Raw genomic sequence first — 27,273 nt, forward strand, 5'->3', positions numbered from 1 at the left:
GAGACCCCCGGACTGTTGAACAACTTAAGCTCTACATCAAGCAAGAATGGGAAATAATTCCACCTGAGAAGCTTAAAAAAAATGTGTCTCCTCAGTTCCCAAACGTTTACTGAGTGTTGTTAAAAGGAAAGGCCATGTAACACAGTGGTGAACATGCCCTTTCCCAACTACTTTGGCACGTGTTGCAGCCATGAAATTCTAAGTTCATTATTATTTGCAAAAAAAAAAAATAAAGTTTGAGTTTGAACATCAAATATCTTGTCTTTGTAGTGCATTCAACTGAATATGGGTTGAAAAGGATTTGCAAATCATTGTATTCCGTTTATATTTACTGGGTTTGTATATATATATATATATATATATATATATATATATACAAACCCAGTTTCCATATGAGTTGGGAAATTGTGTTAGATGTATATATATATATATATATATTTATTGCAATTTTCTTCTGCAAATACACCTACCGGGTACATTGTTTTCAGTATGAATACTTCCACTATTTGATAAAATATTGTGTGCATGCCAAAACAAGCATTTGCTGTTGGACCTTTTTAATAACAGTCAGGTCTATTTTGATTAATTTTAATGTCTGCTTCTCCTCATTGTGCTCTATGTTGTAAGGTGAAAGTGGGCCACGAACAAAGTCAGACCCATCAGTTAATTCCGTCTTGGCAGAGCAGCACATTATACTGTCGGTCAATTTGTCAGCGGTCCTCTGGGTAATCAGAAACCAATGTGAAAATGTCAAAGGGTGTCTGCAGCACATGTGGGGGTTGCAATAAACACACAAGACAACGGTTCAGTTTTAAAAACTCTCTCAGTAACTCTATTTACTGTATTAATGTACAACCGGCGAAAATTACAGCAATTTTATTTTTGGTAAATTTTTCTTTATTGTGTTTTTTTTTTTTTTTTTTTTTTTTAAACCATCTCTCTATCAACAGCCATTTTTTCCAGAAGAAAGGTGAGCAATGTAAGCAAGGAGGACAAATGACAGAACAAATGTTGGGGTGAGGGAAATACATTTGAGTAAAAAGAACGGATGGATGCTTGTTGCGTGACGCGGAGTGTTGTAGTGTAGTGTGAGTAAGTGCCGCTAATGCCAAAATTTGTTAATTAGCTGAAGAAAGTATGTTTCTACCATGATCATAACAGCCAGCAGTTTATTACTGGCAATTAGATTTAAAAGCAAGTTCGGCAATAAGAAAAAAAATTGTGTTTCCGTGGAAGAAAAAGCCCTCCTACAAACATTCATTATCTCCTCTAAGTGATCAGGCAATAAAAACAAGAAAATACTGCATTTCTTTTAAGTCTTGAAAGTAGGGTGCGAATGTATTCAACAGAAAACCCCCAAAAATTAAATGACAGCACTTATAAACTAGCCAAAATGAACCAATCAAATGTGAGCCGTACAACTGCCAGCGTCATGGTCTTAGCATTAATAGCAAAATAATTCATCCTCAGTGGTTTAAACCTTTTCTCGTATTTTAAAAAGGATTGGTAAAGAGTCACCGGTAACGGCAACAAATTGTACCTTACTGGGGCGATATGGTTATAAATAAGTGTAACCCTGGTGAATGTGAGGTGGAAGAGCATGAGGATGACAAAGGAGAAGATACAATCATGCCATTCCGTGACCCTGCAGCATTTTAGGAAAGGGGGGAAGGACGGGTCGGGGGAGAGGGGGGGGAAACAGCACGGTGTTGACAAGTAAAAAGTGTGACCACACCAGGTTAGTCACTGAAGGAAGCAAAAGTAGGGGACAAAGGGGGAAGGAAGGAGATGCTGGTGCTCCGCAGTCCAAATGGCGCTTCAGGTGTCGTGGAAATCCTTTAGCAGCGTGCGTCGCCTCTGCTCGGCAATGTGCATCTGATTCTCCAGCTCCTGCACACGCACAGAAGTATACAACATGGAACACATTTTAAAGCGCAACGGTTTGAGAACGTTATGGAGTCTGATGTTTGTATCCCCTCACCCCTCGGTCGCTGGCACTGAGATCCACCTCGCCTCCCACCACTCCCCGCTCGTAGCTGTCGGCCCGCTCCACCTTCCACGACAAGTTCTCGATCTCTGCCTCCAGCTGGGCCTGCTGGTACTCAAACTGCGGCAGAGGAGGAAAGAAATGAATACACGCTCGCCAAGCCAGAAATCTAACTTGGATCCAAAAAGGAAATGAAAGGAAATTGCACGGGGGCATGCTGTGGCCGGAGGTTCAGGAACAAAAACACTACACAGACCAACGCATTTAAAGTGGTACCTCAACTTAAGAATGCTCCAAACTAAGAGCGCTTTTATATGGGAGCCGTCTCTCGGCTAATTGTTATGCTTAAAGTTACCAGCAAACATTTGAGTTGCAAGCGTCCCGGATAGAGATGTCCAATAATATCGGCCGATAAATGCTTTAAAATGTAATATCGGAAATTATCGTTATCGGTTTCAAAAAGTAAAATTAATGACTTTTTAAAATGCTGCTGTACGGAGAGGTACATATCCGGTAAAACGCGGACGTAGGCCATACTTGCCAACTCTCCCGAATTTCAGTGCCCCTCCCGAAAATCTCCCGGGGTAACCATCCTCCCGATTTCCACCCGGACAACAATATTGGGGACGTGCCTTAAAGCCACTGCTTTTAGCGTCCTCTACAACCTGTCGTCACGTCCGCTTTTCCTCCATACAAACAGCGTGCCGGCCCAGTCACATAATATATGCGGCTTTTACACACACACACACACAAGTGAATTGCAAAGCATACTTGGTCAACAGCCATACAGGTCACGCTGAGGGTGGCCGTATAACCAACTTTAACACTGTTACAAATATGCGCCACACTGTGAACCCACACCAAACAAGAATGACAAACACACTTCGGGAGAACATCCGCACCGTAACACAACATAAACACAACAGAACAAATACCCAGAACCCCTTGCAGCACTAACTCTTCGGGGACGCTACAATATACACCCCCGCTACCACCAAACCCCGCCCACCTCAACCCCGCCGCCCCCATCTTCCAAATTCGGAGGTCTCAAGGTTGGCAAGTATGCTCTAGTATACTCTGGACTGAAGCTGTGTGCCTTAATTGTTTTTGTAGCTGTTGTTTTGAAGCATGTTTAAAAAAAAAAATACAGTATTTCCTTGAATTTCCGCCGGGGAGGTAATTAATTTAAAACCTCTTCTCACTCCGGCGCTTACCCAAAGGCATGCGGTAAATTTAGGCCTGCGCTTATAAATTTGAGTGTGATGTAAGGATATCATCATGAAAAGCACATTTAATAAAAAAAACGTTATTATGGTCTTACCTTTACTTATAAATGAAGTCCATGCGCAGCTCCTTCTGAACAAAAGCATCGATAACTTGTTTATAGAAGTCTTCTTATCTTTCTTCAGTTTTAAAAGTCTCTGTCTCGAGGGAGATCTTCCTTTAATTATTACCTCCGGCTTCGATTGAAAGTTCAGTTTAGAAAACTGTTTTATTTTAGATATGTAATCCTCCATGTTAAAAGTGCAAGCGAGAAGAAAAAATAAACGATCGCTGCTAACTGTTGCTGCTTGTTGTCACTTCTTCTGCAGTCGAGTAGTCGCAAGAAGGATCACTAGCGCCCTCTACCACCAGGAGGCGGGAGTCATTTAATGACTCATATTCGACACACGCAGCTACGGTATATTAATAAAACATAGCTGCTTACTGTTCTTTTTAGCATATTCAATAGCTTGGACCTTAAATCCTACTGAATAGCTCTTAATCTTCTTCCCTTTATGCGATTTTAATTTATTGAAATCAGCCTCCTCCATTTTGAAAATGATGACAGGTGAAGTGTCACTCGTGACGTGACGAGTTTGACCCGGCGGAAATTCTAGACATGCGCTAATAAAAATAATATTTTGTGAAACATGCGCTAATTATTTTGCGAAACGAGTTTGACCCGGCGGTAATTCTAGGCAGGCGCATACTATATACCCGGCAGCGATTCAGGGAAATACGGTAATAATAATGCACTTTGTGAAGGTCAAAGTATAGTATTTCTCATAGTTGTAGTGGGTATCAGGATTATCTCAGGGAGAGCATGTCCCAAATTCCAAGCTGCTGTTTTGAGGCATGGAAAAAAAAGTAATGCACTCTGTGACTAATAAAAATGGCAGTGCCATGTTGGCACTTTTTTCCATAACCGGAGTTGAAGTTGTTCTCTTATTTTGGAAAACCTTGTTTTTGATTGATTGAGACTTGTATTAGTGGATTGCACAGTACAGTACATATTCCATACTATTGACCACTAAATGGTAACATCCGAATAAGTTTTTCAACTTGTTTAAGTCGGGGTCCACGTTAATCAATTCATGGTAAAGTTACATTGTTTAATGCATCCAGCGGGACATCACAACAAAATTAGGCATAATAATGTGTTAATTTCACGACTGTATATATCGGTATCGGTAATTAAGAGTTGGACAATATCGGAATATCGGATATCGGCAAAAAAGCCATTATCGGACATCTCTAGTCCCAGCCATTAAAGTTAAAGTACCAATGATTGTCACACACACACTAAGTGTAGTGAAATTTGTCCTCTGCATTTGACCCATCCCCTTGTTCACCCCCTGGGAGGTGAGAGGAGTAGTGAGGAGCAGCGGTGGCCGCGCCCAGGAATCATTTTTGGTGATTTAACCCCCAATTCCAACCAAAGCCATTAGTTGGCTTAGCAAATATTACAGTGAATGTTCGACCAAAATAACAGGCTCAGGCTACTAGGGGTGTGGGAAAAATCGATTCAAATTCGAATCGCGATTCTCACGTTGTGCGATTCAGAATCGATTCTCATTTTTTTTTAAATCTATATTTTTTTATGGGCAGCACGGTGGCACAGGAGTTAGTGCATGTGCCTCACAGGTCTTGAGTAGTCCTGGGTTCAATCCCGGGCTCGGGATCTTTCTGTGTGGAGTGTGCATGTTCTCCCTGTGACTGCGTGGGTTCCCTCCGGGTACTCCGGGTTCCTCCCACTTCCAAAAACATGCACCTGGGGATAGGTTGATTGGCAACACTAAATTGGCCCTAGTGTGTGAATGTGAGTGTGAATGTTGTCTGTCTATCTGTGTTGGCGACTTGTCCAGGGTGTACCCCGCCTTCCGCCCGAATGCAGCTGAGATAGGCTCCAGCACCCCCCGCGACCCCAAAAGGGACAAGCGGTAGAAAATGGATGGATGGATGGATATTTTTTTTAATTGATCAATCCAACAAAACAATACGCAGCAGTACCAAAACAATGCAATCCAATTCCAAAACCAAACCCGACCCAGCAACACTCAGAACTGCAATAAACAGAGCAATTGAGAGGAGACACAAACACGACACAGAACAAACCAAAAGTAGTGAAACAAAAATGAATATTATCAACAACAGTATCAATATTAGTTACAATTTTAACATAGCAGTGATTAAAAATCCCTAATTGACATTATCATTAGACATTTATAAAAAAATAAAAAATACAAATGAATAGTGTCACAGTGGCTTACACTTGCATCGCATCTCATAAGCTTGACAACACACTGTGTCCAATATTTTCACAAAGATAAAATAAGTCATATTTTTGGTTCATTTAATAGTTAAAACAAATTTACATTATTGCAATCAGTTGATAAAACATTGTCCTTTACAATTATAAAAGCTTTTTACAAAAATCTACTACTCTGCTTGCATGTCAGCAGACTGGGGTAGATCCTGCTGAAATCCTATGTATTGAATGAATAGACAATCCTTTTGAATCGGGAAAATATCGTTTTTGAATGAAGAATCGCGTTGAATCGGAAAAAATCGATTTTGAATCGAATCGTGACCCCAAGAATCGATATTGAATCGAATCGTGGGACACCCAAAGATTCGCAGCCCTACAGGCTACGTCTACACTAAGCCGGATAACCCCTTAAACAAATAATTATTTAGCCTAAGCATCGTGTCAGCCACACTAAACCATCGTTTAAGGTAACCCTCCTTGACAATTTTTTACACGGGTAAGTGCGCCGTGTATTTCTTGAATCTCCGGCTCTTAGCTTTGTATGGACTCATTGATCGTTTACAAACTGAGTACGGAGAGGAAGATCTTTGCTCCTTCTCAACTCTGTGGTAATATTCTTTTCACAAAATACAACCAATAGTACGTTAATGTTAAATCTTACTTGTGAAAAGTAATCCCCCGATACCTATTTTCAACAGTCCGCTCATTTGAGCAGGGAAACGCTGAACACCATCTTTGTTTTCTACCTGTCAACTGTCAGTTTAGGCTGCCCGCCGGCTCCTCATCACCACTTCAAGCTGGCGGCCGAATTTCTCGCGTCACAGCAGCCAATGCTGCGTCTACTTATAAGATGTCTATGGTTGTATCCTCCTATGGTGTGTAGTGAAGCGTGTTTAGCTATTCCTCATCCTGCAGGGATGATACTTGTAAGAAACTTAATTTATTTGTCGCCATGGAGGCGTTGATTAGTAATTTATAAGTATGGGATGCGGATGGACGTTAGCTGCTAGCTAGCTAGCTAGCCATTTTTAAAGTCCCTTTTGGTGAACGGCATTTCAGTGTTATAGCTTCACCTTTATCCTTATTTTTTAAGCCAGAAATTGTCCATTCTCCCTTTTCTGTCTACACATTGTGTCTGCTTTTGAGTACTCCGTGCGTGTGCATTGCCGTACATGCTCCTCTGCTCGTAAAACCAGCAATGTCACAACGTGACGAAGAAGCGCCGTCATGCCCGTAAAAAAAACTAATGAAAAAAAGGGAACCGGTATTTTTAGAGGCCGTATAGTACCGTTTATGATTCATTAGTACCGCAGTACTTAATTACAACCGGTATACCGTACGACCCTAGTATGTTCTATTCCTTATTAATTACATTTCTTAATCAAAAGTGTGTTCTTTTTAAAAGGCATGTTACATGTTAAAATTGTGCTGTTTTAGGGGACAAGCACAAATTAAATTAATTTTAATTCATTTCAGTAGCAGACGTTGATTTGAGATACAAATGTTTTGAGTTGAGAGCTCCGTCCGTGACAGAACCATTTAAGCTTGCAAGTTGAGGTACTTCAATCATGCCAAAAGAAAGTAAAAATGCCAGAAAATATTGAGTCCACACCACTTCAGTCTTCTCCTATTTTGTGGGGCTCTTGTCGCTATTCTACTTCACCCCAAAACGTTTTTGATGAGGTTTTTCCGCAAAAACCCCCAAAAACAAATCATCCTTGAGAACGGGTCCCACACACTTGGAAGCATACAATTAGATGTAAATGTCTTAGAAAGAAGATTATTTAGGACTTAATTGATTTATAAAGAAGTGTCTCTCAATAATTAAAGTTTTAGCAAGTGTAAAAAATAATGTAAAATTTTCTTACCAGTTTCTTGCGTGGGCCGGACATGTAATAGGCGTAGGGATACGTATACTGCAGCGTGTAGCGACACTGGAAACAAACATGTAACGACATATTTAGTGGAATATTGGTTATTGGATACATGATTAAAAAGTCACCTGTTAATTGTCTGTTGAGTTAATAGCTAATATAAGACAAACTTCAATCAAAGGACTCAAACAAATGAATAGAGATGATAACCGTCAGTCTGTCGGTGTTATATATCAGGTCTTAAAATACATTCGCTTAGAACACGACACAACTGTGAACGAACGCTAGCAGAGGGCAGTGCTAACATGAAATGTGTCCTGGCTGGGCCATCATCAATACAGAAATTAAATTCCATATTGTTGCTGAAAAAATTTACTTTTTACTTTTTTTCTTAAACCATACTTGCCAACCCTCCCGGATTTTCCGGGAGACTCCCGAAATTCAGCGCCTGTCCCGAAAACCTCCCGGGACAAATTTTTCCCACAATATAAAGAACGTCTACAGTAAAGCAGTCCGTCTGCCGTAAACAGCAATGTTGTGACACTCTTAAACAGGACAATACTGCCATCTAGTGCATTTGATGAAAGCACTTTTGTGCGTGCCACACAGCAATGCATAATCAGAGAGGGTGTTCAGCATGGTTAGAAAGATAGTGACAGAGAATAGAACAAGGATGGACAATTCAACCCTTAACTCAACAATGAGTAGATGAGTGTTATGTGTGTGTATATGTGTAAATAAATGAACACTGAAATTAAAGTATTTCTTATATATATATATATATATATATATATATATATATATATATATATATATATATAGCTAGAATTCACTGAAAGTCAATTATTTCTTATATATATATATATCCATCCATCCATTTTCTACCGCTTATTCCCTTCGGGGTCGCGGGGATATATATATATATATACGGTATATATATATATATATGAAATACTTGACTTGGTGAATTCTAGCTGTAAATATACTCCTCCCCTCTTAACCACGCCCCCAACCACACCCCCGCCCCAACCACGCCCCCTGCACCCACCCCCCACCTCCCGAAATTGGAGGTCTCAAGGTTGGCAACTATGTCTTAAACTCAAATATATAAAGAACATGACAAACAGCTATCATATGTTAGCCAATAGTGGTTTTACGAGAACATATTTGCCAAATAAATGTCTACCTTTGGCAGAATTAGAAGTTAAACTTTATTTAAAAAATTGTTCGGCCTGAATTATATAATAATAATAATGGATTAGATTTTATATAGCGCTTTTCTATTATTAGACACTCAAAGCGCTCAGAGAAGTGAGAACCCATCATTCATTCACACCTGGTGATGGTAAGCTACATTTGTAGCCACAGCTGCCCTGGGGTAGACTGACGGAAGCGAGGCTGCCAGTTTGCGCCTACGACCACCACCTGTCATTCATTCAAAATTCATTCACCAGTGTGAGCGGCACCGGGGGCAAGGGTGAAGTGTCCTGCCCATGGACACAAAGGCAGCGACCAAAGGTGCATGAGGCTGGGCGTGAGATCTTACAGAATTAAACTTTTATTTTTTTTAAACACTGCTTTTGTAACACAACCTTATTCTTTTTGTGTGTATTAGTGGGTCTTAGCTGTCATGACAGACCAGGAAGAGGCTGAGTATAATGCTTGAAGCCACTTATCCACTGCAAACACCACCTTTAAAATGATCAATTTTCAATCAGACATTTGCTTTAAAATAAAACTACGTAGGTCCTCAGACGAGAGAGCGTTGTTAAAATGTATTGCGAATTGTGAATTCAATTAAAAATGGCTTTTATAAGCAGACCTTAGCTAGAAGTTTTGCAGCGTTATGAAGATACTGCCAGTCAATCCAGGTTCCCAGGTTGTTCATCACTCTCTCCTGGATCTTTTCCTGGATCCTCTGGAACGTCTGGGCCTCCAACTGCAGAGACTTGTTGTGGTTCTCCCACTGGTGCGGGAAACAAAACAGAAGAAAGAACTCGGTGGAGCGGAGCAAACCACAATGTACCCTACTTCTTGTAAATCTGTCAAAATGCTTCATTAAAATTGTAGTGAAACTAAGAGCAAGAAACAATTTGTACAAGCATGCAAAATGTACTCACCCTCTCAAAGTAGAAGAGGTATTTCTTGAGAGCCTCTCTGGCTTGAGCCTGCTGACTCTGGTTGACTATGTCGGGGTTTTCTTTGTAGCGGCTGCACTCGTAATATTCACTGCCGTGAGTCTTCCAGTCTCCAAGACACATCCAGCAAAAGTCTGAAGTGGGAGAAAGAAGGTTACAACGTATTTCCCAACCTTTATGGAGCCACATGGGAAAAAGCAATGTGGCATGCCATGACTTAATCTATTTTATGAATGGCAACAGGTACAAAGGTTATTATCCCCGCCACTGACCTGATGAGCTATTATCGCAGCACTTTGGGAATCACTGCTCTTTTGTGTTAATACTGTATTAGCTAGGCTTTAGTCAAAAGCAGAGCATAACCACATTCTGTCCTAAGAAGTTTGCCACAGAAATGTGAAATATTTGTCAAAACTACAGCCATGCCATTAGGATTTCTTGCCAATCAAGTAAATGGCTAGAAGGTAGGACATGCGCCACCCTGCCGTTAAATTGTAGGATGAATACAAGCACACTCTTGTAATTAAGAGTGAATAATGCAACTTGAATTGTAATACTTCGTCAATCAAGTTGCTTAATCCCTAGCAGAGTTTCCACTCCAGCAAATATATGTTGTCCTGCAAAGTTGCAATATACTGGAAGAGTCAAACGCTTACCGTGTTTGCACTTGGAGCATTGCTGAAACAGAGGAGAACAAATGAGCAAATGAATAAACAGCATCCATCCATGTTCTAAACCACCTATCCTGAAAGTATGCTATGTGAACCGCACACTAAAGGTCAGTAATTGCTGAGACGTGGAGAAGGGTTTGGGATTAAACAGGGTTTCTGTAGATATTAACAAATCTAATTTAATGCTTCTTATTAGAACTGCAACAAGAAAAAAATAACTTATTTTTTGCATTCTACCATGTAATAATCGGCTCATTCTAGATGGCTGGCAATGCAGCTAATGCCAGCAATCCATTCTTAACTTTAAAGAGGAACTGCACTTTTTTTATTTTGCCTAACGTTCACAATCATTATGAGAGACAAGAACACCATCCATCCATCCATTTTCTACTGCTTATTCCCTTCGGGGTCGCAGGGGGCGCTGGAGCCTATCTCAGCTACAATCGGGCGGAAGGCGGTGTACACCCTGCACAAGTCGCCACCTCATCGCAGGGCCAACACAGATAGACAGACAACATTCACACTCACATTCACACACTAGGGCCAATTTAGTGTTGCCAATCAACCTATCCCCAGGTGCATGTCTTAGGAAGTGGGAGGAAGCCGGAGTACCCGGAAGGAACCCACGCAGTCACGGGGAGAACATGCAAACTCCACACAGAAAGATCCCGAGCCCGGGATTGAACTCAGGACTACTCAGGACCTTTGTATTGTGAGGCAGACACACTAACCCCTTTTTCATCGTGCTGCCCAGAACATGTGTCTTTTATTAAAATCATATTAAAGATGATAAATGCTTGGAAGATACGGCAAATGGGAGTCATCGTTGTAGCTACAAATCCCTCTAAAACAAGTTCAAAACTCTCCAATGTTATATATACAGTGGGGCAAAAAAGTATTTGGTCAGCCACCAATTGTGCAAGTTGTCCCACTTAAAATGATGACAGAGGTCTGTAATTTTCATCATAGGTACACTTCAACTGTGAGAGACAAAATGTGGAAAAAAAAATCCAGGAATTCACATTGTAGGATTTTTAAAGAATTTATTTGTAAATTTTGGTGGAAAATAAGTATTTGGTGAAGAACAAAAATTCAACTCAATACTTTGTAATATAACCTTTGTTGGCAATAACAGAGGTCAAACGATTACTATAGGTCTTTACCAGGTTTGCACACACAGTAGCTGGTATTTTGGCCCATTCCTCCATGCAGATCTTCTCGAGAGCAGTGATGTTTTGGGGCTGTCGCCGAGCAACACGGACTTTCAACTCCCTCCACAGATTTTCTATGGAGTTGAGGTCTGGAGACTGTCTAGGCCACTCCAGGACTTTCAAATGCTTCTTACGGAGCCACTCCTTCGTTGCCCGGGCGGTGTGTTTGGGATCATTGTCATGCTGGAAGACCCAGCCACGTTTCATCTTCAAAGCTCTCACTGATGGAAGGAGGTTTTGGCTCAAAATCTCACGATACATGGCCCCATTCATCCTTTCCTTAACACGGATCAGTCGGCCTGTCCCCTTAGCAGAAAAACATCCCCAAAGCATGATGTTTCCACCCCATGCTTCACAGTAGGTATGGTGTTCTTGGGATGCAACTCAGTATTCTTCTTCCTCCAAACACGACGAGTTGAGTTTATACCAAAAAGTTGTATTTTGGTTTCATCTGACCACATGACATTCTCTCAATCCTCTGCTGTATCATCCATGTGCTCCCTGGCAAACTTCAGACGGGCCTGGACATGCACTGGCTTAAGCAGGGGGACACGTCTGGCACTGCAGGATTTGATTCCCTGTCGGCGTAGTGTGTTACTGATGGTAACCTTTGTTACTTTGGTCCCAGCTCTCTGCAGGTCATTCACCAGGTCCCCCTGTGTGGTTCTGGGATTTTTGCTCACCGTTCTCATGATCATTTTGACCCCACGGGATGAGATCTTGCGTGGAGCCCCAGATCGAGGGAGATTATCAGCGGTCTTGTATGTCTTCCATTTTCTGATAATTGCTCCAACAGTTGATTTTTTCACACCAAGCTGATTGCCTATTGTAGATTCACTCTTCACAGTCTGGTGCAGGTCTACAATTATTTTCCTGGTGTCCTTCGACAGCTCTTTGGTCTTGGCCATAGTGAAGTTTGGAGTCTGACTGTTTGAGGCTGTGGACAAGTGTCTTATACAGATAACGAGTTCAAACAGGTTTATTAATTAATACAGGTAACGAGTGGAGGACAGAAGAGCTTCTTAAAGCAGAAGTTACAGGTCTGTGAGAGCCAGAGATCTTCCTTGTTTGAAGTGACCAAATACTTATTTTCCACCATAATTTACAAATAAATTCTGTAAAATTCCTACAATGTGAATTCCTGGATTTTTTTTTCACATTCTGTCTCTCACAGTTGAAGTGTACCTATGATGAAAATTACAGACCTCTGTCATCATTTTAAGTGGGAGAACTTGCACAATCGGTGGCTGACTAAATACTTTTTTGCCCCACTGTACACACGACAAGTAGTACGACCAGTAGTTCATCCTCCGTATATTCAGCTTGAAAAAGATTAGGTTGTGAATCCTCATTTGTCCAAGAATAATCATCTTTGTTGTTTGTTACCAAGTCTGCCATGATTAGAGCACACTCACGTTTGATTCCAGAAGTCGGGCGTGCGCTGCTATGGAAAGGGAAATAAATGTGCTAAGCAAATAAGTTCCGGTAATGCCTAAAATGACTAAAATACGGTAAATATTTTACATATTACATATTGTTACGAATGTGTATAATACTACATTATATATACTTGCAGAATGTACATAACAGGTTGATGAAGGGTTTTTGAAGTCGTTTTAGAGGGCTTTGAAAGCTACAATGGGGATTCCCAGTAGCCGCATTTTTTAGGCGTTTATAATCTTTAAAAATCCTGTTCTTGTCTCTAATAATGATTGTGAATAGGCACAATTCATTAAAAAAAAGTGCAGTTCCCCTTTAAAACAAATGTAATGCCCATGTCCTACTGCAGATCGTTGTTATATATAGTCAAAAATAGAGATGTCCGATATCGGCTGATAAATGCTTTAAAATGTAATATCGGAAATTATCAGTATCGGTTTCAAAATAATCAGTATCGGTTTCAAAAAGTAAAATGTATGACTTTTTAAATCGCCACTGTGTACACGGACGTAAGGAGAAGTACAGAGCGTCAATAAACCTTAAAGGCACTGCCTTTGCGTGCCGGCTTAGTCACATAATATCTACGGCTTTTCACATACACAAGTGAATGCCACCCATACTTGGTCAAGAGCCATACAGGTCACACTGAGAGTTGCCGTATAAACAACTTTAACACTGTTACAAATATGCGCCACACTGTGAACCCACACCAAACAAGAATGACAAACACATTTCGGGAGAACATCCGCACCGTAACATAAACACAACAGAATAAATCCCTTGCAGCAATAACTCTTCCGGGACGCTACAATATACACCCCTCGCTACCCCCCACCTCAACCTCCTCATGCTATCTCAGGGAGAGCATGTCCAAATTTCCAAGCTGCTGTTTTGAGGCATGTTTAAAAAAAATAATGCACCTTGCGACTTCAATAATAACTATGGCAGTGCCATGTTGGCATTTTTTTCCATAACTTCAGTTGATATATTTTGGAAATCCTTGTTACATTGTTTAATGCATCCAGCGGGGCATCACAACTAAATTAGGCATAATAATGTGTTAATTCCACGACTATATATATATCGGTATTGGTTGATATCGGAATCGGTAATTAAGAGTTGGACAATATCGGAATATCAGATATCGGCAAAAAAGCCATTATCGGACATCTCTAGTCAAAAGCATACAGTTGTCTGTATAGACAAAATTGTAAACATTAGACAATGATAATCTTGAATAGTTGAAAAGTTCAACGGTGGCCAAATTAAGCATTAATGTAATCATAATAAATAAAATCATAATATACTAATATATAACGTTGAAGTGCAGTTTTAACCCAAATGGAGAAACTGGATTGGGTGTTTTGTCTTGTTGTCCTTTTTGTTGCCAATACCATCACTGCATACTTGCTAGTTCGGCCGTACTGATAGGCTCATGTTGCTCATTAAATTTGAAGATGAAATATTCTCACAGGGACATTTGGCTTTGTAGTCATCTTTTTTCCTCTTAACTTTTGCTACTTAACAGTGCTTCTTACTAGCAAGTGGCGACTAGCGAGGCGCCGTCCGTGTATTGTGTGTGTGAAAGCTGGCGGTCCCGCTTGCTTATACCGAAACAATCACTGACAAGAGGATTTAGTCTGTACATTTAATTCTACTGTCAAAACGTGCTCAGGTCCTGACAGCGATGCATTGAGTGAGACGTCTTGTATCCATTTTGAAAGCCAAAGATGCACAGGGACAAATCAATTTATCGCATAAAGCTGATTTTTTTTCATTTATCGTTCAATTTGGTGAATTAATAACAATCGGCGGAGAACTACAATTGTATGACATTTTAATGCCTCTGGACATCGTATTTAATGCTTTTTTAAATGCCATTTAAGGCCTGAATTTTTACATAATCCATTTAACGACTTGTAATGCTTTTTAATGACTTGCAGAAATCATGTAAAAAAGATCTGCTTCCTCCTCCTACTTTTCAAACATGTTGAATTATACAAGGCTGAACATGTGTTGTTCCACAAACTCACCATGTGATTGCATCCTCCGTTCTTCTCAATGCAGATATTGCACTTAGGACACTAAAAAAAAAGACAAAACCAATCACATTCTGAGGAATGAGTGCCTTTGTTGTGCAATTGTTTTTGGTCATGTAATAGAAAGCACAAGGCTCATACATCTTTAGTGTGTGCGCTGATGTAGTTGGCCGTCTCCGAGTCGTCAGCGCATTTTGTCAGCCATTTCCGGATGGTTGCACAGTCTGTGGGTGCGTGGTACATCTGACGGCATTTAAAACTGAGAAAGAAAAGACAAGGGAAGTTACACATTGAAAAGAAAAACTATTTTCTTTTTAAATTGAATGACTCAAAGTGTAAATGAAGAGTTCAATGTAGGCACATGAGCTTCAGAAAAATGTATTTTTTTTCAATGCTAAGCTAACTTTACTTAAATCTAGTAAAATTAATTGAATTTTACTTGCCAGAGTATAAGCAAGTAAAGTCTGGAATGTGTGAAAGTGTTTACTGGGCAGTTGGAAAAGCCCCAAGTATGTAATATTCTCAGAGGGGAGGCTCCACCCTGCATTAATTAGAATACCAATATGTTCTGCCTTTTACATTTTATGTGTATTTCACCAAACGAAAATACACATTAGAATGTTGGGAGCAGCAGATTATTTTATAGATACCGTATTTTTCGGACTATAAGTCGCAGTTTTTTTCAGTTTGGCCGGGCTCCAGTGCAACTTATATATGTTTTTTTCCTTTTTTATTATGCATTTTCGGCAGGTGCGACTTATACTCCGGTGCGACTTATGCTCCGAAAAATACGGTAATAAAAAGACTTTTTTTTAACAAAATAAGATTTGCTTGACATATTTAGGTTACCTATTGAAAGAAAATTATGACTGTGATTGTGTGTCAAAAACAATAATTCAGGACAAAAAAACCAAAAACAAAAACAAAAAAAATTAAAGCTGCAAGCAGCGATGGACGGGATCGACTTTGACGGCACATAAAATCCAAACCAGAGCAGTAATTAAAACTCTTTGGTCAACTTTTAATCAGAAGGGTACAATCTCTCTCCTGTGCTAGTTTGAAGCCGCCACGACAAACGCGCTCAGAGGAGATAATGTTTGAAAAAAGGTGACCGGTTTTTACAAAACTTTTGTGTTGAAGGGGGAATTGCAAACTTCCTGTTGATTTTTGCTGGGGGTTGTCAATAAATGAAATGTAGGTCTAAGTGAGACCTACACAGAGGTTTTTGTTTCATGTCTTTAAGACATTCCTACTGGAAGTTACAGGCAGTTTTGTCTGAGTTTTCTTCCTAGGAGCAGTTGTGTCTGTGTTTTCTTCCTAGGGGGCGCTAAAGCGCAATTTTGAGTTTTGGGGTTGGGTTTTTATTAGATCGCAATTTTTGCCAGTCCTGATGTGTGTGTCCAGTTTGGTGAGTTTTGAAGCATGTTAAGGGGGTCAAATTACAGCTCAAAGAGGCAAAAGTTACAGTTTTTACAAAATGTTTGTTTTGAAGGGGGAATTGCCAACTTCCTGTTGATTTTTGCTAAAAGATGTCAATTTATGAAATCTAGGTCTAAGGCAGACCGACATAGAGGTTTTTGTTTCATGTCTCTACGACATTCGTATCGGAAGTTACAAGCAGTTTTGTCTGTGTTTTTTCCTAGGGGGCGCTAGAGCGCAATTTTGAGTTTTGGGGTTTGTTTTTTTGATTAAATGGCAATTTTCGCCAGTTCTGATGTGTGTGTCAAATATGGTGAGTTTTGAAGCATGTTAAGGGGGTCAAATTACAGCTCAAAGAGGCGGCGGAATAATAATAATAAAACCTTACAATTACAATAGGGTCCTCTGTCCCAAAGGGACATTGCGGTCCCTAATAATTCAACAAATGAGATGATTTGCAAAAACGAATCGACTTTGTTGTTTCACAGATTCCAGCATTTTGTCAATGAAGTATTGATTGAGTGTTGGACATACCAAAAGACCTCGCTGCAGCGGCTACACTGCACCCTGCGCGCCCGTGGCTCCTGCACCTTAATGACAATGGGGCAGTCTGCACCCGGACATAATTGCAATTGGAAGTGACTCTGCGGCCAGGGAAATAAAGATTGGGTTAGGAATGTTCTAGCTGATGAATGAAGTTCAGAAATATTACTCACTGACTTAAGCTGGGATAGACATTTAAAGCAAAGCTATTTGTTTATACACTCAGAAAAAGGAGCTAAAATTAAGACACACTCACCTCGACGTAGTCTCTGAAGAGGTAGCGCCTGTACTTGTCCTTCAGCTCCTCTCCTGGCAGGAGAGGCAGGACAAAATCTTCTGGCATTTGCAGGGAGCAGTCCTGAGCCATGCATGAGATGCCTACAAACACAAAAAAGAATGATGATCCTGAATCATTAAAAAAGCACAGATACTGTCAGTCATGGCAATTACGCAACAATTGCACCCATAAAAAAAACACTGGTTCTAGTGTAAAAGCAACCTACACGTGGGTTTTATTATAACATTGCCTTTGTTTAGATCGGGGGTCAGCAACTCGCGGCTCTAAAGCCACATGCAGCTCTTTAGCGGCACCCTGGTGGCTCCATGGAGCTTTTTCAAAAATGTATGGAAATGGGGAAAAAAAATTGTAATATGGTTTCTGTAGGAAAACAAACACAACTTAAACCTTCCTAATTGTTAGAAAGCCCACTGTTTAATATGTTTGTGTTTATGCTTCACTGATGAGTGCCATTTTGTCCTACTAATTTCAGCGGCCCTTGAATTCACCGTTGTGTGGACTGTGACTCAACAGTTTGTTTACATGTATAACTTTATCTGTCGCTGCCACAGAAAGACATGTTTTATGCCACTCCTTTTTTGTCTCATTTTGTCCACCAAACACTTTATACTGTGCGTGAATGCACAAAGGTGAACTTTGTTGATGGTATTGACTTGTTGGAGTGCTAATCAGGCATATTTGGTCACTGCATGACTGCAAGCTAATCGATGCTATTTAGGCTAGCTGTATGTACCGGATACATGTTGCATCATTATGCCTCGCCATCTTGTTCCAGACCACAGCAAACGTTAACCAGCTTGCAAAGATTGTAATAAATCCATTAGAAGAAGACATCCTGCTGTTTCCTTTAACTTGGACACACGCATCTATACCTTTGGTCATTCTAAGACAGTCATTTCCAGGAGTTATCTCACCCTCTGAGAAGTTTTACTAATGTTTTCCAATGTTGTAAAAATGTGTAGAATAAATATTATATTTCAACATTTCTGTCAGCGTCAGCCTGCGACACAGTCGTTTTGATAGTAGGCTAATATAGCTAATTACATCATGTGTTGCCATCATTATAACACTTATATAAGTCTTTTAAATTTTTGCGCCTCCAGACAGATTACTATTTTGTATTTGTGGTCCAATACGGCTCTTTCAACATTTTGGGTTGCCGACCCCTGGTCTAGCTGCTAATCTTAGTTATTTTTCCCTGCCAGTAATAATTTATAAACAAGCCCAGACACTTGCATCTTCAAAAGAGTATGAAATGAAAACACTCTTCCCATATTCATACAGCGCAGTGCACAAAATAGTACGTCTGAACGTTGCACACTCACTCAAACAAATAAATCATCACAAAAGTTATGTGTGAGAAATCAAGCCAACATCATACTACACATTTCTTATATGCTGTGGATTGGAATATTCTGAAAAGACATGACATTGACAGACTACAAATATGTACTGAAACCATTATATTTCACTGTAACTCTACTCTCTCTCTCTTTGGTTTTGTTATGGCAAGTGATGGAGTTTTGTCATTTACGTGACATCACCTAAATGCAACATGTAAATAACGTTTTTTAGCTGTACCTGCACTGCATGCAGTGCAGGTACAGCAAACCTACAACTAGCTACAGTATGCACAAGGGATGACTCTGTTGGTAGTTTTCACATACATAAATCAAACATTAAATGAGCACCTGATATATTTATTTTCCTCAAATGTGTTTTTTTGGCTTTTGTGTTTGGTTTTTTGAATACTTGCGCTTCAAGTTGATTTCTGCCCTTTTCATCATATCTGCATTCTGTTTAGTAGTCTGACAACGATTGCGTGTTTGACAGGAAAAACAATCCCACACAAAAACTACTTACCCACTCCTATGCCATCTTTGACTAGTACGGTGCAGTGCTGCTCCCAGCATGCTTTGCAGAAAGAATGCTGGCAAGGTAGTGCCAACAGGGAGTCTCTCCGAACTATCTGCAGACACACACCACACTGGAGGGACAGAGGGACCTGAAACATAACAAGGATGCACATTTAATTGAGACAATCCCCAGGGTCGCAATTTACAAATTATAGAAACAAACACATAATCCATCTATTGAGCAATATTTGCTTCCATCAATCTACTCATAGGCAATATCTGGCTGGCTAGAGGACTAGTTTCAAATTTCTTCTAGTATATTGAGCTTTTGATTTTTTATTTCAAATGCATCTCAACAAGACAGCTACCTGTTTTTTCGTCATGCTTCATGTTTGATGACAATAAAACTTTCTATTCTATTGTATATTTGGAGCTCTGTTTGCATTCATGAAGTACATGTAAAATTAGAATTTAAAAAAGCATGGTCAAGGTTGATTTATTTACATAGCACAATTGCAAAACAGACTACTGCCCCAAAGTGCTGTACAGATTAAAACAGAAACGTAAAATATTAAAAATAATAATAATTTAAAAAAATCACAATAAGCACAGAAACTTTAATATATATATATATATAAATATATATAAAGATATATATATCTCAATATATAAAAACAAATTAAAATGCATAAAACAATGCAAAAAAAACAGACTGGTAAAAGATAAAAAAAACAAAAAAAACACAAAAAGTACAGAACCTTCTATGTATAAAACAATTAAAAATGAATAAAAAGAAAAATATAAAAATGCCCATATATATGTCTAGCTCAGGTTGTGTTAAACGCCAGTGCAAATAAGTATGTTTTTAAAGAAGATTTAAAAGTATCAAGAGATGTTGCAGCTCTAAAATTCAGAGGTAGATCATTCCAGAGTTTAGGGCCTGCTACCACAGAAGCCCTGTCTCCTATAGTCTTCAGTCTCCACCTTGGACATTAAAGCAATGGTCAGATGACCTTAGAGCTCTGACTGAGGTATGCAGAATAAGTAGGGCAGATATAAAAGGTGTAGCCAGTCCATGGAGAGATTTAAAAACAAATAACATTTTGAACTGAATTCTAAAAACAACAGGCAGCCAGTGGAGAGAAACCAGCACAGGAGAGATGCGCATGTTTTCTTGTTCAAGTGAGCAGGCGTGCAGCTGCATTTTGGACCAGGTGTAAGCGGCGAGTAGAGGACTGATTAATGCCAATGTATAGAAAATTACAGCAGTCCAAACCGCGGACAGCTGTTATTAGTTCACGCAGAACCGTTTCTATCTGGTTTATGGCCAGATAAAATTTGACCTTCTGAAATAGTCTATGCTGGAAGAAAGCAGTTTTTACCACTGAGCATATTTGTTTGTAAGGTTTAAAAGAGTTATCAATAAAAAACCAAGATTTTTTGCATAAGGGCAGCAGCAGGACCATAGTGGACCAAGAGACCTGCTCAGGCCAGAAAAGAGAAGAAAGCAAAAAAAATGCGGCAGAGATGAGGCAGACATTTAACATGAGGTACATCGCCTTGTTAAATAAATAAACACAACACTGTTTAATTAGAAAATATAAAGTCATGTATAAACCCCGTTTCCATATGAGTTGGGAAATTGTGTTGGATGTAAATATAAACAGAATACAATGATTTTCAAATCCTTTTCAACCCATATTCAATTGAATGCACTACAAAGACAAGATATTTGATGTTCAAACTCATAAACTTTATTTTTGTTTTGCAAATAATAATTAACTTAGAATTTCATGGCTGCAACACGTGCCAAAGTAGTTGGGAAAGGGCATGTTCACCACTGTGTTACATGGCCTTTCCTTTTAACAACACTCAGTAAACGTTTGGGAACTGAGGTGACACATTTTTTAAGCTTCTCAGGTGGAATTCTTTCCCATTCTTGCTTGATGTACAGCTTCAGTTGTTCAACAGTCCGGGGGTCTCCGTTGTGGTATTTTAGGCTTCATAATGTGCCACACATTTTCAATGGGAGACAGGTCTGGATTACAGGCAGGCCAGTCTAGTACCCGCACTCTTTTACTATGAAGCAAAGTTGATGTAACACGTGGCTTGGCATTGTATTGCTGAAATAAGCAGGGGCGTCCATGGTAACGTTGCTTGGATGGCAACATGTGTTGCTCACAGATGCTGGCTTTTCAACTTTGCGCCTATAACAATCCTGATGGTTCTTTTCCTCTTTGGTCTGGAGGACACGACGTCCACAGTTTCCAAAAACAATTTAAAATGTGGACTCGTCAGACCACAGAACACTTTTCCACTTTGTATCAGTCCATCTTAGATGAGCTCAGGCCCAGCGAAGCCGACGGCGTTTCTGGGTGTTGTTGATAAACGGTTTTCGCCTTGCATAGGAGAGTTTTAACTTGCACCTACAGATGTAGCGACCAACTGTAGTTACTGACAGTGGGTTTCTGAAGTGTTCCTGAGCCCATGTGGTGATATCCTTTACACACTGATGTCGCTTGTTGATGCAGTACAGCCTGAGGGATCGAAGGTCACGGGTTTAGCTGCTTACGTGTAGTGATTTCTCCAGATTCTCTGAACCCTTTGATGATATTACGGACCGTTGATGGTGAAATCCCTAAATTCCTTGCAATAGCTGGTTGAGAAAGGTTTTTCTTAAACTGTTCAACAATTTGCTCACGCATTTGTTGACAAAGTGGTGACCCTCACCCCATCCTTGTTTGTGAATGACTGAGCATTTCATGGAATCTACTTTTATACCCAATCATGGCACCCACCTGTTCCTAATTTGCCAGTTCACCTGTGGGATGTTCCAAATAAGTTTTTGATGAGCATTCCTCAACTTTATCAGTATTTATTGCCACCTTTCCCAACTTCTTTGTCACGTGTTGCTGGCATCAAATTCTAAAGTTAATGATTACTTGCAAAAAAAAAAATGTTTATCAGTTTGAACATCAAATATGTTGTCTTTGTAGCATATTCAACTGAATATGGGTAGAAAATGATTTGCAAATCATTGTATTCCGTTTATATTTACATATAACACAATTTCCCAACTCATATGGAAACGGGGTTTGTAGATGTAGTTATTTTATTTAGATCACACTTAACAAGTTACAAACGTCAATACTTCAGCTTCCATAGCAGAGGTGACCTCTAAAGTTTACAAGAGAAAGTGATGTAATTGACAAATACAAGCATAACCTCCCCAGTAATAAACGCCTTACAGGCATTATATAGTCAGGTCATAACGTGTGTAAACTTACTTTATTTTCTAAATCTTATCTCCTGTGTTTACAGCTAAATGACTATACTACAGCATCGACATCAAACGAATGTGTGGCTTTATGCTTTTATTTGATCCAAGAATTGTGTCTGGTCATTTCTGTGTGGCCCATTTATTACTTACAATTACTGATCTGCAGCTGCTGCTAGGCTGAACCAAAGCGTCTGACAGCACCAGAGACGAATTGGACTTACACCTGTAGAAAAAGAGAAGCTCTAATTAGAACAGTGTGCGCGGCTAAAAATGATCAAGCATGTTCAGCATCTTGTATGTTTACTACTAACAAAAATATACCTATTATACAGTACAAGAAAAACTAGCTAACAGTACCGCAAGAAAGCCTCGTCCAAACGGCAGTAGTTTTACTTTACAACCATTGCAAACAATTGTATCCAAGACTTTGCCCCCGTTTTCATACATCGTCTCAGTTATCGTATGACCAAACTTTGCGTGTAACAAACCACCGCTTTGCCTGCATATCATTCAGCAGAATCAAGTGCTCACACAAAGTATCACGACTCAGTCTCTTTGGTTGCGAAATAAGCCATCATAGAGCCAAATCAGTTGAGTAGCAGAACTTTAATGAAGAAAGTGAGAGACACTACTGAATTCAAGAAAAAACTTGCAGTAAAGTATGAAGACTGCGAAGATACCTTTCCCCTCCCCTACAAGCCATCTACGCCAGCAAGTGTCTTCATTTAAAGGCTAAAAAGTGATGTTAAATGTTCATTTATAGAGGTGGGAATCTTTGGGAACATCCCGATTCCATTCAAATTCATGAGGTGACAATTCGATTCAGTATTGATTCTCGATTCAACACGATTCTCGTAATATATTATTTGGAATGTAATTTATAATAAAATCTTACCAAAACAGGTTACATGTTACAAAAGCTCTTCTTGGTTGCTGACGTATGACTTGTACGCAAAGTGTTGGCCTAAAAATTTTTTTTTTTACAAATATTTTTAAAATGTTATTTTTAAAAAAAATCACAGAATGATAATTGAATTAAATAATATAGAACAACTCCAACCCAATCCTAATTTTACAATACTCACAGGATAGAAATGTAAAAAAGCAATTGAGAAGACATACAATACGCTAAAAAAGGGGATAACAAAAGTTTATAAAAAGCAACAGTATCAATGATAATAGTAATATCAATAATTGTTAACGTTTTCAATCCAAAAATTGCTTCTTAAAAAAAAAAAAGTCAGGGTTTCCCCTAAATTGCCAAGACATAATTTATATAATAATATATAATATATAATTTGCTCTGATATGATTTTCTTTTAAAATGATCAAAAAATTTATACATACATAAAGCTGTTTTATTATTAAGCATTATTATGATTATTAGTATTAACATATATTTTATTTATTTATTTTATATACATTATAATAAAAGCAATAATTATTATAATAATAATATTAGTTGTTTCATATTTTCAATCCAAAAATTGATATTTAAAAATAAGTCAAAAATAAAAAAAATAAAAATAAAAATACCCTAAATACCTGTGGCGGTGAGGGTGTGGTAGCCATGAAGTCTTATAATATGCATAATTTGCTCTGATTTGATTTTCTTTAAAAAGGCTAAAATGTACACATTTAAAAACAAAGCTGTTTTATTATTAATTTGTATTAACATATATTGTTTTGCTATATTTTCAATCATTGCTGCTTATTGTACGATGTACCTTGTTGACAATTTCTCGTGTCTATAGACTTTTGATGACTCTTTCTCTATTAAAAACGACAAGCTACAAATCTAGCATATTTTTCTGATATTATTATATACTGTACTCGTGTTTAGAGACTCTACTTCTGTCCCTCGATGTCACCTATGAAAAGCGAGCTGCAGCGAGCATGACGTCACACTTGCTTCGCGCTGCTGCTCAAGTTGGACTTTCTCACCTTAAAAGCTGCCACCACCCTCTTAATATTTGCATATTTGGTAGATGATGTCCACGGGTATACATGGGATGTATTAAAGTCATGTCCACATCGCAGACATGCTGACTATGCTGCAGACAATCGCGTGAGTCTTGTTTTATCACGACATCCGGTTTCGGCAAACAACTGTGTTTACTCTTTTTAAATCAAAATGACAAAAGAAAGTACCCAAATGACCCTGATCAAAAGTTTACATACTTTGATCTGATAACATGCACAAAAGTTGACACAAACAGGTTTGAATGGCTAATCAAGGTTCCAATCTTCACCTGTGACCTGTTTGTAATGAATGTGTGTGTATAAAAGGTCTGTGAGCTTCTGGGCTTCTGACAGACCATTGCATCTTTCATCCAGTGCTGCACAGATGTTTGTGGATTCTGAGTCATGGGGAAGAAAAAATAATTGTCAAAGCATCTGCGAGAAAAGGTAATTGAACTGCATAAAACAGGAAAGGGGTGTAAAAAGATATCCAAGGAATTGATAATGCCAATCAGCAGTGTTCAAACACTGATTAAGAAGTGGAAAATGAAGGATTCAGGTAGACCAGCAAAGATTTCAGTCACAACTGCAAGGAAAATTGTTCGAGATGCAAAGAAAAATCCACAAATAACTTCAACTGAAATACAGGACTCTCTAAAAAAATGTGGTGTGGCTGTTTCAAGATGCACAATAAGGAGGCACTTGAAGAAAAATGTGATGCATAGTCGAGTCGCCAGAAGAAAGCCATTTCTGCGCAAAAGTATCCAGCTTACATTACGCCAAACAGCACAGAGACAAGCCTCAAAACTTCTGGAACAAAGTAATTTGGAGTGATTAGACCAAAATTTAACTTTTTGGCCACTCGACCATGCAGCCCATTTTTCTTCAAGTGCCTCCTTATTGTGCATCTTGAAACAGCCACACCACAATTTTTCAGAGAGTCCTGTATTTCAGCTGAAGTTATTTGTGGATTTTTCTTTGCATCTCGAACAATTTTCATGGCAGTTGTGGCTGAAATCTTTGCTGGTCTACCTGAATCCCTCATTTCCACTTCTTACTCAGTGTTTGAACACTGCTGATTGGCATTATCAATTCCTTGGATATCTTTTTATACCCCTTTCCTGTTTTATGCAGTTCAATTACCTTTTCTCGCAGATCCTTTGACAATTATTTTGCCATCCTCATGACTCAGAATCCACAAACATCTGTGCAGCACTGGATGAAAGATGCAATGGTCTGTCAGAAGCCCAGAAACTCACTGACCTTTTATACACACACATTAACTACAAACAAACAGGTCACAGGTGAAGATTGGAACCTTGATTAACCATTCAAACCTGTTTGTGTCAACTTTTGTGTATGTTATCAGATCAAAGTCACTGGGGTATGTAAACTTTTGATCAGGGTCATTTGGGTACTTTCTTTTGTCATTTTGATTTAGAAAGAGTAAACACAGTTGTTTGCCAATAAATAGCTTCACACAACCATTAAGCATGAGTGGAAGAAAGGTTTTTGTGTTATCATTCATATTCTCTGAAGAATGGCCAAGAAATCATAAATTCTCCCAGGGTATGTAAACTTATGAGCACAACTGTGTATATATATATATATATATATATATATATATATATATATATATACTGCTCAAAAAAATTAAAGGAACAGTTTATCAAGGTATGGCATGAATTCAATTGCACTTTTCTGATAAGGTTTTGGTCAGGTACATGGCAGAGAGGGTTGTTAATCAGTTTCAGCTGCATTGGTGTTGATGGAATTAACAACAGGTGCACTAGTGGGGCAACAATGAGATGGCCCCCAAAACAGGACTGGTTTTGCAGGTGGAGGCCATTTGAAGTTCCTCCCTCTTGATCTTTTTTAACTGTTTTTCCACAAGTGTTGGCTTTAGCTAGAGTCATTATCACGACTGGGAGCATGAGGCGATTTCTTAACCCTCCTGAAGTTGCGCAGATTGTCCTACTCCTCCAGGATGGCACATCCATGCGTGCTGTTGCAAGAAGATTTGATGTGTCTCCCAGTACAATCTCCAGAGCATGGAGGAGATTCCAGGAGACAGGCAGTTACTCTAGGAGAGCTGGACAGGGCCGTAGACGGTCCTCATCCCTTTAGCAGGACCGATATCTGCTGCTTTGTGCAAGGAGGAACAGGTTGAGCACTGTCCGAACCCTACAGAATGACCTCCAGCAGGCTACTGGTGTGAATGTCTCTGCCCAAACAGTCAGAAACAGACTTCACGAGGGTGGCCTCAGGGCACGACGTCCTGTAGTGTGCCCGGTGCTCACTGCTCAGAACCGTGGAGCTCGATTGGCATTTGCCATAGAACACCAGGCGCCCTGTGCTTTTCACAGATGAGAGCAGGTTAACCCTGAGCACCTGTGATAGACGTGAAAGGGTCTGGAGAAGCCAAGGAGAGCGCTATGCTGCCTGCAACATCATTCAGCATGACCCGTTCGGTGGTGGGTCAGTGATGGTCTGGGGAGGCATTTCCATGGAAGGACGAACAGACCTCTACAGGCTAGAGAACGGCAGTCTGACTGCCATTAGGTATCGGGATGAAATCCTTACACCCATGGTCAGACCCCACGCTGGTGCAGTAGGTCCTGGGTTCCTCCTGGTACACGACAATGCCCGGCCTCATGTGGCAAGAGTATGCAGACAGTATCTGGAGGATGAAGGAATTGACACAATTGAATGGCCCTCACCATCACCTGATCTAAACCCGATAGAACACCTCTGGGACATAATGTTTCGGTCCATCAGACGCCACCAGGTTGCTCCTCAGACTTTACAGGAGCTCACTGATACCCTTAGACGGATCTGGGAGGACATCCCACAAGACACCATCCGTCGTTTCATTAGGGGCATGCCGCGACGTTGTCAAGCATGCATACAAGCACGTGGGGGCCACACAAGATATTGAAAATAATTTTGAGTTGCAGAAATTGAATTTAGGCAAAATGGACGAGCCTGCCACATCATTTTTTCACTTTGATTTTTGGGGTGTC

At 39.6% G+C, this 27,273-nt stretch overlaps 1 protein-coding gene across 1 annotated transcript in view; it reads right to left on the reverse strand.

The window, feature by feature from the left end:
• Window positions 1–804: 804 nt before the first annotated feature.
• Window positions 805–27,273, reverse strand: part of arih2 (ariadne homolog 2 (Drosophila)) — a 56,756-nt gene continuing 30,287 nt past the window's right edge. The window contains exons 4-15 of the mRNA XM_061974423.1: window positions 22,439–22,511; window positions 19,016–19,157; window positions 17,111–17,232; window positions 16,846–16,955; window positions 15,034–15,151; window positions 14,887–14,937; window positions 10,188–10,209; window positions 9,514–9,665; window positions 9,216–9,359; window positions 7,388–7,453; window positions 1,982–2,107; window positions 805–1,890 (exon numbers count right to left, since the gene is read on the reverse strand). Of these exons, the coding sequence (XP_061830407.1) occupies window positions 1,819–1,890; window positions 1,982–2,107; window positions 7,388–7,453; window positions 9,216–9,359; window positions 9,514–9,665; window positions 10,188–10,209; window positions 14,887–14,937; window positions 15,034–15,151; window positions 16,846–16,955; window positions 17,111–17,232; window positions 19,016–19,157; window positions 22,439–22,511 (1,198 nt within the window). The 3' untranslated portion in view covers window positions 805–1,818. The remainder of the gene's footprint in view (window positions 1,891–1,981; window positions 2,108–7,387; window positions 7,454–9,215; window positions 9,360–9,513; window positions 9,666–10,187; window positions 10,210–14,886; window positions 14,938–15,033; window positions 15,152–16,845; window positions 16,956–17,110; window positions 17,233–19,015; window positions 19,158–22,438; window positions 22,512–27,273) is intronic.

Source organism: Nerophis lumbriciformis, linkage group LG01 (genome assembly GCF_033978685.3).
Source record: "Nerophis lumbriciformis linkage group LG01, RoL_Nlum_v2.1, whole genome shotgun sequence".
Classification (NCBI taxonomy): domain Eukaryota; kingdom Metazoa; phylum Chordata; class Actinopteri; order Syngnathiformes; family Syngnathidae; genus Nerophis; species Nerophis lumbriciformis.